Source organism: Octopus bimaculoides, chromosome 1 (genome assembly GCF_046866305.1).
Source record: "Octopus bimaculoides isolate indiv1 chromosome 1, ASM4686630v1, whole genome shotgun sequence".
Lineage (NCBI taxonomy): Eukaryota > Metazoa > Mollusca > Cephalopoda > Octopoda > Octopodidae > Octopus > Octopus bimaculoides.
Window position 1 is genome coordinate 55579816 of NC_142928.1, and position 14176 is coordinate 55593991.

Sequence of the window (14176 nt, forward strand, 5' to 3'; positions counted from 1 at the left end):
CTCATTGATGAGATGGCGATGAACAATTGATATAATGGACTACATGGAAAAATATTTACAATATTTCTCAAATATTTATAAAACAATATTCACTGCGACTTCTGTTAACTCTCATAACTATTCAGACAGCAGACAGCATCTGTGCTATTTGAAAAGAATAGGTGAGAGAGAGAAAAAAATAAAAAAGGAATGAAACTTTAGAAAGAAAAAAAAAAGGAGGAGGGGGGGGGAAGAAATGGTGAGAAGAGAGTGACAACAGAAGGTGGCTAGTTATAAATTAAGACCTTACATATAGCAGCCATGTGGATGGTCAGTAAAGATAGCTCCCAAAATTGCAATATTAAAATAAACAGCCCTTTGGCCATATAAGCCAGTTTATTATTATAGGGAAGCTATATTATTAGTCCGATATCTTGTTAGTCTTCAGTACTGGAATCCCCAGACAACGGATTAGGATCACCAGTCACACTACAACGATGAAGAATTGCTTTTTCATATGCTTTTCTAACAGCTTTGCGAACATTTGGCTTCCTATTTTCCGTTAGTTTGGCCTTGTCCAAACCTGAGTCAACACCAAGAGGTTCAAGCTTATTTCTTGGTAACCATTGCCTATTAAAAAGATAAGAAAAGAAATATATAAATATAAAATGAAATTAATTCAAAATGCTTTCTCATGAAAATATTCCTAAACTTAAAGCAATTTTTTTATTTTTTTAATTGCCAAACAAATATGTCAAATTAATGTCAAATTAAAGAAATTATTTAATTTGAATATGAAATTAAAACAAATAAATGAAAAAGTTCTTAAGCAATTTGTATCAGAGTTAAAACAGACTGATTAAAAAATTGAGAGCATTTTACAAACATGTCTACCAAAATCAGAGTTTGGTTATTAATAAAAATTTTAAGCATTTGTGTTTGCACTTTTTAAAGTGCTAACACAATGCTTCAGGACTATTAAAAAAAGAACCTCCAAAATTTCAAATCTCCAATGTTGAAATCACACAATGAAAACCAAAAATAATTTCTGACATTGGCACAAAGCTACAAATTAGTAGGAAATTGGATTAACCACAGTATATGCCTAACTTGCTGACATAGTCAACCTTACTAGGTTTTGAACTCTCATCATCATCATCATCATCGTTTAACGTCCGCTTTCCATGCTAGCATGGGTTGGACGATTTGACTGAGGACTGGTGAAACCGGATGGCAACACCAGGCTCCAGTCTGATTTGGCAGAGTTTCTACAGCTGGATGCCCTTCCTAACGCCAACCACTCAGAGAGTGTAGTGGGTGCTTTTACGTGTCACCTGCACGAAAACGGCCACGCTCGAAATGGTGTCTTTTATGTGCCACCCGCACAAGCCAGTCCAGGGGCACTGGCAACGATCTCGCTCGAAAATCCTACAGGAGCCAGTCAGGCGGTACTGGCAACGGCCACGCTCAAAATGGTGCATCTCATGTGCCACCCGCACAAGAACCAGTCCAGGGGCACTGGCAACGATCTTACTTGGCTTGCCGGGTCTTCTCACGCACAGCCCATTTCCAAAGGTCTCGGTCCGTAGTCATCGCCTCGGTGAGGCCCAATGTACGAAGGTCTTGCCTCACCACCTCAGCCCAGGTCTTCCTGGGCCTACCTCTTCCACGGGTTCCCTCAACTGTTAGGGTGTGGCACTTTTTCACGCAGCTATCCTCCTCCATTCTCACCACATGTCCATACCAGCGCAATCGTCTCTCTTGCACGCCACAACTGATGCTTCTAATGTTCAGCTTTTCTCTCAAGATACTTACACTCTGACGGGTATTCACATTGACATTACACATCCAACGGAGCATACTGGCTTCATTCCTTGCGAGCTTACGTATGTCCTCAGCAGTTACAGCCCATGTTTCACTGCCATGTAGCATGGTTGTTCGTACGCATGCGTCATACAGTCTGCCTTTTACTCTGAGTGAGAGTCCCTTTGTCGCCAGCAGGGGTAAGAGCTCTCTAAACTTTGCCCAGGCTATTCTTATTCTAGCAGCTACACTTTCAGCGCACCCACCCCCACTACTAACTTGGTCGCCCAGATAGCGGAAGCTATCGACTACCTCTAGTTTTTCACCCTGGAATGAGATAGAAGTTGTTTCCTGTTTGTTTGCAGTCTTTATTGCACCTGAACATCTGCCACAAACAAAAACTAACTTGCTAGTTAACCTGCCTTTGATGTTGCTGCACCTCTTATGTGTCCATAGCTTGCACCGGGTACATCTTATAGAGTTACTACCTACTCCTTTTCTACATACTGAGCAGGGCCATCTACCTGAAGGGGTTTGTGTTTTATCTACCTTCCTACTTATTAGGATTTTGGTTTTAGCTAGGTTGACTCTAAGGCCCTTCAATTCTAGACCTTGCTTCCACACCTGAAACTTCTCCTCTAGTTCTGATAGTGACTCCGCAATTAGGGCAAGGTCATCAGCATAGAGGAGCTCCCAGGGGCAACCTGTCTTGAACTCCTCTGTGATTGCCTGGAGGACTATGGTAAATAATAGGGGGCTGAGGACGGAACCTTGGTGGACCCCTACCTCTACCCGGAATTCATTGCTGTACTCATTTCCAACCCTCACCTTACTGGCCGCATCTCTGTACATGGCTCGCACAGCTCTCACTAGCCATTCTTCTATCCCAAGTTTCCTCATTGACCACCAGATAAGGGATCGGGGGACCCTGTCAAAGGCTTTCTCCATGTCAACGAAAGCCAGGTACAGAGGTTTATCCTTGGCTAGGTATTTCTCTTGCAACTGTCTCACTAGAAATAAGGCATCAGTAGTGCTTTTACCTGGCACGAACCCAAACTGCATCTCATCTAAATTGATTCGCTCCCTAATTAGTTGGGCTATGACCCTCTCTGTAACTTTCATAACCTGATCTAACAGCTTGATGCCTCTGTAATTATTTGTATCTAAAGCGTCCCCTTTACCTTTGTAGCAGTTGACTATGATGCTGCTACACCAGTCATAGGGTATGACTCCTTCGTGTATCACCTGGTTCGTAATACGGGTGACTAGGCTATAGCCAACACTGCCAGATATTTTGAGCATCTCTGCAGTGATTCCTGATGGGCCGGGGGCTTTCCCGGTCTTCATACTCTTAATTGCTTTATCTACCCTGGTACTATCAACTCGGATAGCTGGTCCCTCTATTGGGTCGACATAAGGCAGGCTCTCTTTCTCCCATTCATTCTCTTTATTAAGCAATCTATCGTAGTGGCATCTCCAGACCTCTTTCTTTGCATCCTCATTTAATGCAAGCGTACCATCATCCATGCGAACACATTTCTCTCCTACAACATCACTATTCTCTCTCCTACACTGTCTTGCAACCCGAAATACCTCGAGTCTTTGGTCCTCACGGCGCAGAACATTGGCAAATCTTTCCTTATCTGCTTCCCCTCTGGCTAAATAAACCTGTCGCCTAGCCTCCCTTCTGGCACATTGGTACAATTCCCTGCTACCACCGTTCTTCCAGTCCTTCCAAGCTTGTTTCTTTTGTCTAATAGCCCTGTCTACCTCCTTGTTCCACCACCACGTTACTCTGGGTTGGGAGGGGACCTTACACCACCCACAAATCTGGTCGGTGGCTTTCAACAGGTTGTCCCGCAGAAATCTCCAATTGTCTTCCACGTTGTATGATGCTATATCCCCTTCTATTTCGTTAAATGCTTCAAGTAACTTGTCTCTAAGTCTCTGTCCGTTTGCAGGGTCTTTAAGCTTCCACACCCTTCTTCTCCAAGCCTGTCTAATTCTGGGCACCCATTTTGCCTTGATCCCAAAGTCGCTAACTACTAATCTATGTTGTGGGGTACATTCTTCGCCAGGGTAGGTTTTGGCATTTATAAGCCGCCCTCTTTCCCTATTTCTGGCGAGGATGTAGTCGATTTGGCTAGAGTGCCTGCCGGAGCGGTAGGTGACTAGGTGACTGGCAGGTTTCCTGAAGTTGGTATTGCAGACTATAAGATTGGTTGCATCACAGAACTCCAGCAGTCTGGTTCCCTCCTCGTTGCGGGAACCGAAGCCATAGCCTCCATGTATGCCATGGAAGCCCCCAGCACGACGTCCGACATGACCGTTGAAGTCTCCAGCCACAAAGAGAAGGTCCCTGTCACTCGTCGACGAGGTAGTTTGCAAGAGGGTGTCATAGAATTGGTCTTTCAGACCATCTGGTAGCCCAGGTTGAGGTGCATAGGCTGAGATGACAGTAGCTAATCTATGATGAAGCACTAGACAGATGAAACTATAAATTATATAAAGCATCGCATGTTCTATTATTTCTTCTGAAAAATGCCAATCTTACTCCATTACTTCAGATTTAAGCAGTATTTCCATTTAAATTTTTAAGTTAATTTTTGTTTATGAAAGACATCAAATTCTTCAAGTAACATCACTTTACACTTTAGTAAACTAATCTCCTACACCTAAGTAGTAGCAAAAGCTAGATTTATTCAACCTTTAATAGAAGTCCCCCCCAAAAAATTGTCCAGTATTTGGAGAAAAAAAAAATTTTACACACCAAGTTCTTTTAGTATCAAAGAACAACACTAAGTAAACTGGTTCATCATATTTCTTTTGTAAAGCCAAAACTTCATCTGGAGGTACTGGAATTGGAACTCCATTGTGAAAATAACCAGTCTTTGGCATTTTGGGATTAATTATCTGTGACACAAAAAAAAGAAAAAAGACATTATAAAGAAATTGATTTTATCACAGGCAATTAGAAATTGACTTTAATTACAAAATGTCAGGAATGAAAAAGTTACAAAGAAAACTGGAGTCAAAGCAATGAAAAATGAAACTAAAGAGAAAGCACAGAAATTGTAAAATAACTCACCAGTGCTGGATACCAGGGATAACCTCGACATTTGGCCCACACTAAATCAAGCGGCTCTAACGGAATGATGTCATCAGAATCACAACTTGTGCTTCGATGAGCACGTGCTGCAACAATAATAAATGGAAATTCATAAAGATTATCAGCTCATGACAAGATCACATAAAGAATAACATGATTTTAATGTAAAGAGAGAAACCAAACAAAAAGATTTTATTAAAAGAGACACTGAAGAGAATGGGAAGATAAGTAAAATATGGTGTTTTAAATATTAAAAAAAAAATTAAGCAAGAGTTCAAAACACTATGTAGCAAAATATCAAAATAATTAAAGTGTTTTAGATACACTGTAATAATATCCAGTTCAAGAAATAGGACTCACAAAACATTAACTTGAGAATCCCATCAAAGGACTGTAGTTGAGAAAATGTGTAAAAAGAAAATGATAGGCTCCAAAGGGATTTGAACCCTTGACCTCCAGTTTACTAAACTGGCGCTCTAACCAACTGAGCTACGGAGTCGTGTAAGCTATTTTTACAACCCAAAATTCTGATTATGTTGACCAAGAAAGATCAACATATAATTTCAAAAAGAAAATTATTCAAAGTTTTTTTTTTTTTTTTAAATCTTTGTTTCATTTTAAGATATTACATTTGTTGATATAGGTTAAACATGGGTTGAATGGCTTAATAGTTTTGGATTCTTGGAGAAACTGTTTCTTTACCATCAGATAGATATTTATGTTAGTGCACAAATATTCAACTGAGAATTGAGAACTGTACATACATTCTCAGTAAAATAGTTTGAGGCACAATCCAATGTCAATGATAAGATTTTAATAACTATTCAATACATATGTGATATATGCAGAAAACAGTTTTGCTTTCCAAACTTTTAAATTGAAATCTCTAATACTTAAATTAGTTGTATTTATTTATTTATTGTTATATTCTCCTGAAGGTGAAGTTGTTGGAAATGTTAATTGGTTTGCACAGTGACAGTATGTATAACACTGAACATTACCAGTATGACTAGAGCAAAATTCAGTCCAATAACTTGATACATAATTGACCAAAGAGACTATGATTCAGTAGATAAAAGATTTGGAAATATGGACCCCTGAATTCAGTCCAATGCATAAACATAACTAATATAGGACAGATATACTAAAACACATATACGCATAAATCGCATACCATCTATTTTGCAGCTTACTTTATACACATAAGATTAGTTTACTATATATAGTTTGGAACGGTTAAAATAAAACAAAAGTGTTAACAAAGGTAGAGATACTTAAGTCATATTAATTCAGCCCTTCTAAATGTAATTAGGGACTATATGAAAATAAAGTTTACCATTGCAAGCATTAAGAGTAGCATCAAACTGACATTTCATAAATGTCAGCTTTGGAAGAAGGGCATTCTTCCCAAAAACAATTCAGGTTTATCTGAATGATTGCAACCATTACAGTACATGTCTTACAGTATACCAGTAATTTCTATTATGAACATGAAAAATTTAATATTTTATACATTAAATGATATGCAAAAGAAAAATTTAAGATAAGCATCACCATTAATTTCACGCATACAAACAAACATATGCTATATATCTTCTATCATATCTGCAGCTAAGAAGATTGTTTAAAATATATAATAGAGTAATTTAAAAACTATAAATATATTTAAATTTAAAATATAAAAAAGAAATGAAAATGGAAAGGAAGTAGCCAGGGAAGTTAAGGAAAATGTAAAGGAAGGGTATAAATGGAACTCATGCTGCTTTAACCAAATAGTCCACTCATTGTCCACTTCTAGTAATGAATGGAAATAGTTGTAAGATTTTATTTAATGAAACCAAATGATAGATTACATTTTTTAAGAAAGCAAGTTAAAAAAAAATTGAAGTGGATAAAATGATGTTGAATTAACATTAACTAGCCAGTATTACTTATACTATTATTAGCTATTTAACCAGTCAAGATTCTGCATAAGTTAGCTACTTACAAATCTCAATTATCATCATCATCATCATCATCATTTAATGTCCGTTTTCCATGCTGGCATGGGTTGGACGGTTTGACTGGGGACTGGCAAGCCAGTAGACTGCACCAGGCTACAATCTGATCTGGCAAGGTTTCTACAGCTGGATGCCCTTCCTAACACCAACCACTCCAAGAGTGTAGTGGGTGCATTTTATGTACCACCAGCACAGAAGCCAGTTGGGGGGACTAGCATCGACCACGTTTGGGTGGTGCTTTTTACATGCCACCGGCATGGGTACCAGTCAGGTGGCATTGGCATCAACCCACGCTTGAATGGTGCTTATTATGTGTCACTAACATAAGTGCCAGTCAGGTGGCACTGGCAGAATAGTCAAAGTTGTAACTTTAAAAAGTGTCTCTTTTTCAAAGCCTTTGAACATGAAACAAAAATTAAATAGTAATGGATAAAGATAAAGAACAAATTTTTTAGAATAGAGTTCATACACAATTTTTACTAAAACATTCATGTTTTATCTTATACACATTAATACCTCCAACACTATATTACACTTATCATACAATACAAGTATAATATGTGTGACATTTACCAACACAAGGAGGAATTACTACTCCTTTTTAGAGACACTGATTTAGAATCACAAGAGGTTTTAAATGAAGCTGGACTTATAACAATTGAACACAACTAATGAGGGGTGATTTGTATTTTATCAAAAAATTAGTTAAAAGGGAAAAAATCATAAGTCAGCAAAAAGTCAAAATAACCAATGCAAGTAGATGGAATTTAACATATACAAAAGTTTTATTTATAATGAAAGAAAGGGCATGCAGTTGAGAGAAACACAGAATTAAACTGAAGTACCTGATCTACTCTGGCTACTTGATTGCCCACTAGAACTGTCAGACAAAGACTCATCACTGCTGCTGATGTCCGATGTGCTGTCCGATTCTGAAAAACTGTTTGTTGGATCAATTCGGTACTGAGTAAAGCTGTTTTTTGGCAAAAGGTTTGAAGTGGAATCACCCGAATTTGACATATTAGAGTGTGCAGGATCAGAGGCCACAGACACAGCTCCTCGTTTGGGTGGTGTTGGCTGGATGTCACGAACATTTAGGTTCCCTATGTTAGTAGAACAAGCTGCTCTTTTTCGTCCACTGCTTGCAGAAACCGGGCTGGTGACACCACTACTAGCTTTAGTGGTGTTGGTGTTGGTGTTGTTGTTACTGCTGCTGTTATTGTTGCTGCTAGTGACACTACTTACATTTCCACTACTACTGGAACTACCACCCCTGCTGCCACCACTGCCACTGCTACCACTACCACCAGTTCCTTTGCTATTTGGTCCTGGAAATGTTTGGGTGCTACAATTGTCTGGAAGATCTAGCTGGCTTTTAAGGCGAGGAGGACGGCCCTTACGCTGTGGCGTGCTCACTGCTGAAGGAGTCATTGTTTTATTTAACTTCTTAGTGAAGAGCACTGCAGTCCGTCGGTTGACTCCAGCAATAGGAGCATGGGCAGTTGGATTTGGTGGAGTAACAGGAGTTGGTGAAGCCTTAGATTCACAACACTGGGCAGAAGTGGCAACAGTTTGAGAAGTGTCATTAGAAGTTTTAGCGTCCCCTCCTGAAAAATAGGAAAGAAAGAAAAACAGCAATGTAATGAAGGAAACACCATTCTTTTCTTGGCTTATAGGCAAATATAACAGAAAAATGCTGTTGGAAATGTTGTACAGAAGAGGGGAAGGAGTATGGTAACAATCAACAAGTCACAAATTGTAGCTTGTAGAATATCATTAATCATTTGTTAACAAGCACTATAGAAATAAAAATATTAAAAAAAAAAACAAGATAAGAAATAAAAGAATGATAATGTTGAAGGATGGGGAAATGCTTTCACTTAAGGTACTTAACCAATCACACCTACACTACTTTGGATGTATGATTTTAAGGAACAACTTTAAATATTTATTAAAGATAATTATTATTGAGGTAGTAGTAATTAGCAGCAGCAATTATGAAAAGGAAAAGAAGAAAATCTGAATAGAGAGCCAAGATTGAATGCCTTTGATTTCAAGGAAGAGAAAGAATCTTCATTTAAATTTCAATGCTTTATTTGCAAGATTATTATCCTTTTTTATTAAGAAACAGGCAAGTTGAATTACCAAGAGTATATATATATATAAATATATATATATATACACACACACACACACACAATCTATCCCACAAGAATGTGCCCGTAAACCAAGAATCACAAATGGAGTAACCTAAACAAGAAAAATAGTAAATTCCAAAAGAAACCAAGCCTATACCAATCTTCAGCTGTTGGGAGTAAGTTTCCAATCATCGGTCATGCTGGACTTAATGAAAGAACAAGTCAATAAATGAATTAACAAAACAAGGAAAAACAAAAATAATAAAGACTTCAACTGTTCAAATGATTCCCAGCAAAATGAAACAAAATATAAATGTATCGGAGAATTAATTAAACAGATAATTACACTTTTAGTATTTTTATTATCATTGTTATTATTATACCATCATTTATTATGGTTATAATAATAACAGCATTCCAGAGAAGTCTGAAAGATTCGAAATTTTCTGTATTTAAATGAAACAATCATTTGTGTAATTTATAGAATCTGCTTAAAATGGTTCCCAGTAGCAAGACATTTTTCAGCAGAATATTACCGACAGGAAAGGAGTTCACTACATCTGTAGTAAACAAATGATAACTAATTCAATCTGGCAAAGAATGAAGTCACTATAAAAATGACTTTCTATATTTTACTCCACAAATCAACACAAAAAAGCTTAGTGAAAAACTATAATGCTCACAAAAAAACTGAAATTCCTACCATAAATTGTAAGTGCAAACAAGTTTGTAAGGAATATTTGGAAACTGGTTAAATTTTAACTGAACTACACAGCATAAACAGTTCTAAATTTTCCATTTCATGATCTAGCACTTTGTCAGAAGAGTGAGAGTTCAGCAAAACTTTGAAAAATGTTTTTAAAATCACAACTTATTGCATTTCTGAAACAAATAACTATTTCCTTGTTAATTGAGTCAATTTTAAAATTTCTGATTATTTTTAATAACCTTTTAGTATTTGCAATGGTTATTGTTATTTTGGAAGAGGGGGTAGAATTTACTAAGTTTTTAGTTGGATGGAAAGAAAATAGTAAAGGGATGAAGAATGAGTAATGGCTGTAATTGAAAAGCAAAAAGAGTTTGAGAAAAGATATGAGGAAAAGTATGTCAGTATCAGCAGCAACATTGAATGGAACAAGGCCTTGGCTATCAATGAAAGGAAGATAGTCTTAGTGAGCAAGTCAGCCAGTACAACGGTTAAAGAACTATGGGCGATATTAAAGAGAAAAAAAAGAATCAACAGTTGACCTTTAAGTTCTCTGCAAGATATTAAAAAAAAAAAAATCTTCACAATTTCTGAGAAGGAAATGTAAAATGAAAATTGCCATATAATTCATCAATTCAAATATATATGTATATTTTTAAATAAGGTTAGGAAAATTAATTAAAAGTGATTCCTATTATAAAGGAGTTTAAAAGAAGAATATTCATATGTTTGGAAAATAACCATTCTATAACATGAGGGAAAAATTAGTAGTATGCACAAAATTATTATATAAATATATATATATATATATATATATATATATATATATATATATATATATATATATTATTCCAATATATGACCTTTGTCATGTACTAACCAAGAATTGATCAAATAATGTTATATGTATATTTAATTTAAGACAACAAAAATTAATAGAAATTAGTTTACATATCAATTAACTTCCTTCCAACCAAATCAAAGTGACTGAATTGATTTTGTTTCTTTTTTTAAGAATGTAAATGAAAATTAACTCATTCTATTTTCATAGCTGAGGTATTGCTTATCTGAAACAACACTACATAATCATTTCTTGGTCAGTTTTCATTTCGTGTTCTGAGTTAGTCTTTGTGAAGAAATTAAAAAAAGGAATTGAAATGGTTCCCTAATGAATCTAATTATTCTAATATGAAAACTAAGGCTGAATAATTATTTTTGAAAATAAAATCAATGATGGTTAGATAATGAATTAAAATCATTTTTCTTGAAAAACAAAGCTATGTTTGCTAAAACACTTCAATATTTTGTACAACCTCATACAGAGGGCAAAATTAGCATTATGCTAATAATACAAAAAATAAAATAGTGATCACAAAGACTAGCTCTACATGTACACAGAATTTTTATGTGAAGCAACACAGGAATGATTTTGGCTTGGCATAGACAATATTTGTTCAGAAGCTATGCCTTGATCTACATTATGTGTTACTGCAGACATTCAATAAAATCAAGAGTACATACCAAGCAGATAGTTATATACAAGATAGAAACAGCATTGCAGAATTTTAATAGCAGAAACACTTGATTAACTTTCAAAATGTAAGGAGGGGAAGAAAAAAAAAGAACAATTCTAAACATGATCACACAAGCTTTATTTCATGGACTCATACAAGGTTTTGAAATAAAGTCAGGAAAGGGAGAATACAGAAGAGGCGAGAATAGGTGTGCTCTTTCTTTCCTTTAATTGTATTCTTTAGGTTTTTTTTATTTTTTGGATGATATTTTTTGTATTCTGTAACTGGATTCATCTGTAAGGTCAGGCTTTGCTGGTAAGTTAAACCTGTAATGCTTCAGTAGCAGGTAAATATATAGAGTAGGGAACAACCTGTCTTAGTACTTGTCAACACTTAGTCTACGAGGAGAAGCGGTATATTTACCTAACTCCCGCCGGGAAGAACATACATCACTTTCAGATTCACTACGGCTGCTACGTGCCCGTAATCTGCCTCGGCCCCGACGACCTGCTGTAGGCTTAGTAGGTTTCAATGGCACTGAGGAAGTCTTTTCTGATGCAGTAGTTGCAGCTGATGTAGGAGATGATGCAGGCGATTTGACCAGAGGAGGTGAGGTGGGCTTGGATGAGGGTGGGGCAGATACTGTTGCCATGGAAGATGATGAGTCTGATCGTAAACATGTTTGGGAAGTTTGCTTAACTGATAATACAGGGCCACTTTCAGAACTTGCTGAGAGTCCTTCTGATGCTGAAAAAGAATCAAGATGCAATATAAAAGAGCAAGTTATTAAAAAAATATAAAATCTTACTCACAAAGTTGACATATTCAATGTTTTAAATCCAAAATTTACCAATTAAATTTATAATTCAATGAATTTTTTTTTTTTAAATAACAATATGTACATCATTGGAATAAAAGATCTAGTTAAAAGAATTATTATTTTGAAGGAAATACATGGAAATAATAGTTTTCATCTTGAAGAACAATGCTAACAATATAGTCATTAATATCATCATTTAACATCCATCTCTGATGCTGACATAGGTTGGACAGTTCAACAGTGTCAAACTGTATTGCGATCCAATGTCTGCTTTAGCATGGTTTCCACAGCTGGATGCCCTTCCAAATGCCAACCACTTTAAAGTGTATAGTGGGTACTTTTTTTCATGGCACAGACCTGAGTGATGCTGTTATGTAACTTGATTGAGAGGGAGGTAACTTTATGCTAGGTGTTGAAAGGTTAATATAAGATAGAAAAGACGAGAACAGGATTTTTGTTATAGAGGAGATGCTACTTTGCCTTATTTAAGGATAGGTAGGGACAATAGCAGCAGAGCTGGAAAGAGAGATGAAGATGATGGTACCAGAGTGTGGTCTCAAGGCACATGTGGGTGAATAGAAGAAAGAAAGAGACAGAAGATTCAAAAGGGTAAATGGGTGGTGGTTGCAGTGTGTGTGGGTAGAATGATAGATGATTGGAGCTGAGGTAATGGGGTAGAGGTGAATAAAGTGAACAGTAAACAAGGGTGGACGGGTGGTTGATGGTAAATGAGCTGAAAGGAAGGTAGGTGAGAAGAGTACAGAGAGGGTGAAGAACAGTAGATTAATTATATGATGACTGCAGAAAACAAAGAAGAATCCATCAAAATTTAATTAAGAATACTATTGCTATTTACTAAGAAACAATTGCAATATATGGCAGATGAGATGTAACTGCTGGAAGTAGCCCTGAATAATTAGCTACCATTACATAAAAGCTTTCATCAAGATAACAATTTCTGAATATGGGCGTGAGATGGAAGCTATTCTGGGAAGAGTGACTATATTTGAAATTAGGAGCAAAAGAGGGAAATAAAGAAACTTAGATGTTATAAGCAAGAGTGATCACCATTAGAATGGAAAAGAAAAACTGTATACCACAATAATAGCAATAAAAGAGAAAAAAAAAGGTTTGTGTTAAAGGAAGAAGTCAGGAGAGTTTTGAAGATTTAGCCAAACTTCAGCCAAAAGCCTCTGATGAAAAGGAAATAACATTTGTGAAAGTGGCATAGCAGTCATATCAGCTATTTAAAAAATGAAGGGCTGTGGAACCCTAAAACAACCTGCTTTGAGATAAGCCATAACAGTTTAAAATATCATGGCAATTATTTCAATGACAGATGAGTCATACAGTCTACACAAGATATGAACTAAAAATACACATTTCTGTATCTTGCTGATTCTTTTATATAATGATATATCAAATGAAATAAGTCTTCTCAAAACTAAATGTGAATAGCAGACAGATTTCTGCTCAGTGAATTATTATTAATTAATAAATACACTAGGCTAGTCCTGATTAGAAGCAATCAATTAATATTGCTTTACGGTGTAGATATATATTGCCAACTAAATTTCTCACTTATATAGGATGCAAACTTGAATGCTTCTCATTATCATTCAAATGCTATGAAGGTGGTGAGCTGGCAGAATCATTAGCATGCTGGATGAAATGCTTAGTGGTATGCCGTCTGTCCTTAGGTTCTGAGTTCAAATTCCACCAAGGTCAACTTTACCTTTCATCCTTTTGGGGTCAATAAAATAAGTACCAGTTGAACACTGGAGTCAATGTAATCAACTCATCCCTACCTCTCCCAAGATGCCCTTGTGGCAAAAATTTGAAATAATTATCATTCAAATGCCTAAACATAAAAGATTTTGGAGATAAATCAATCTCAACTAATTACATATGTTTTCAATAAAATGTACAGTACCGTGGGTATATATTTTCTACTGCAATGATGAGCTGACAAAGGACTTGTGAATGGAATTAGTAAAGGAAAAGTGCACAAAAGTTGGTTGTGCATGTGTGTGAGTGTGTGTACACACATCTATCTGAATGTCTACATTCTGCACCTTTGCCTGAAAGTAATAAGCTAAAGATAGTG

The 14176-nt window shown here is 36.2% G+C and overlaps 1 protein-coding gene and 1 non-coding gene across 2 annotated transcripts in view; both read right to left on the minus strand.

The window, feature by feature from the left end:
• Positions 1–220: 220 nt before the first annotated feature.
• The window catches only part of LOC106883885 (peregrin), a 103887-nt gene continuing 89931 nt past the window's right edge, over positions 221–14176 (minus strand). The window contains exons 11-15 of the mRNA XM_014935024.3: positions 11673–11996; positions 7737–8498; positions 4871–4977; positions 4553–4695; positions 221–609 (exon numbers count right to left, since the gene is read on the minus strand). Coding sequence (XP_014790510.1) covers positions 417–609; positions 4553–4695; positions 4871–4977; positions 7737–8498; positions 11673–11996 — 1529 coding nt within the window. The 3' untranslated portion in view covers positions 221–416. The remainder of the gene's footprint in view (positions 610–4552; positions 4696–4870; positions 4978–7736; positions 8499–11672; positions 11997–14176) is intronic.
• Trnat-agu (transfer RNA threonine (anticodon AGU)) lies at positions 5317–5390 on the minus strand. The gene has a single exon. It is a non-coding gene; the product is annotated as a tRNA-Thr (tRNA).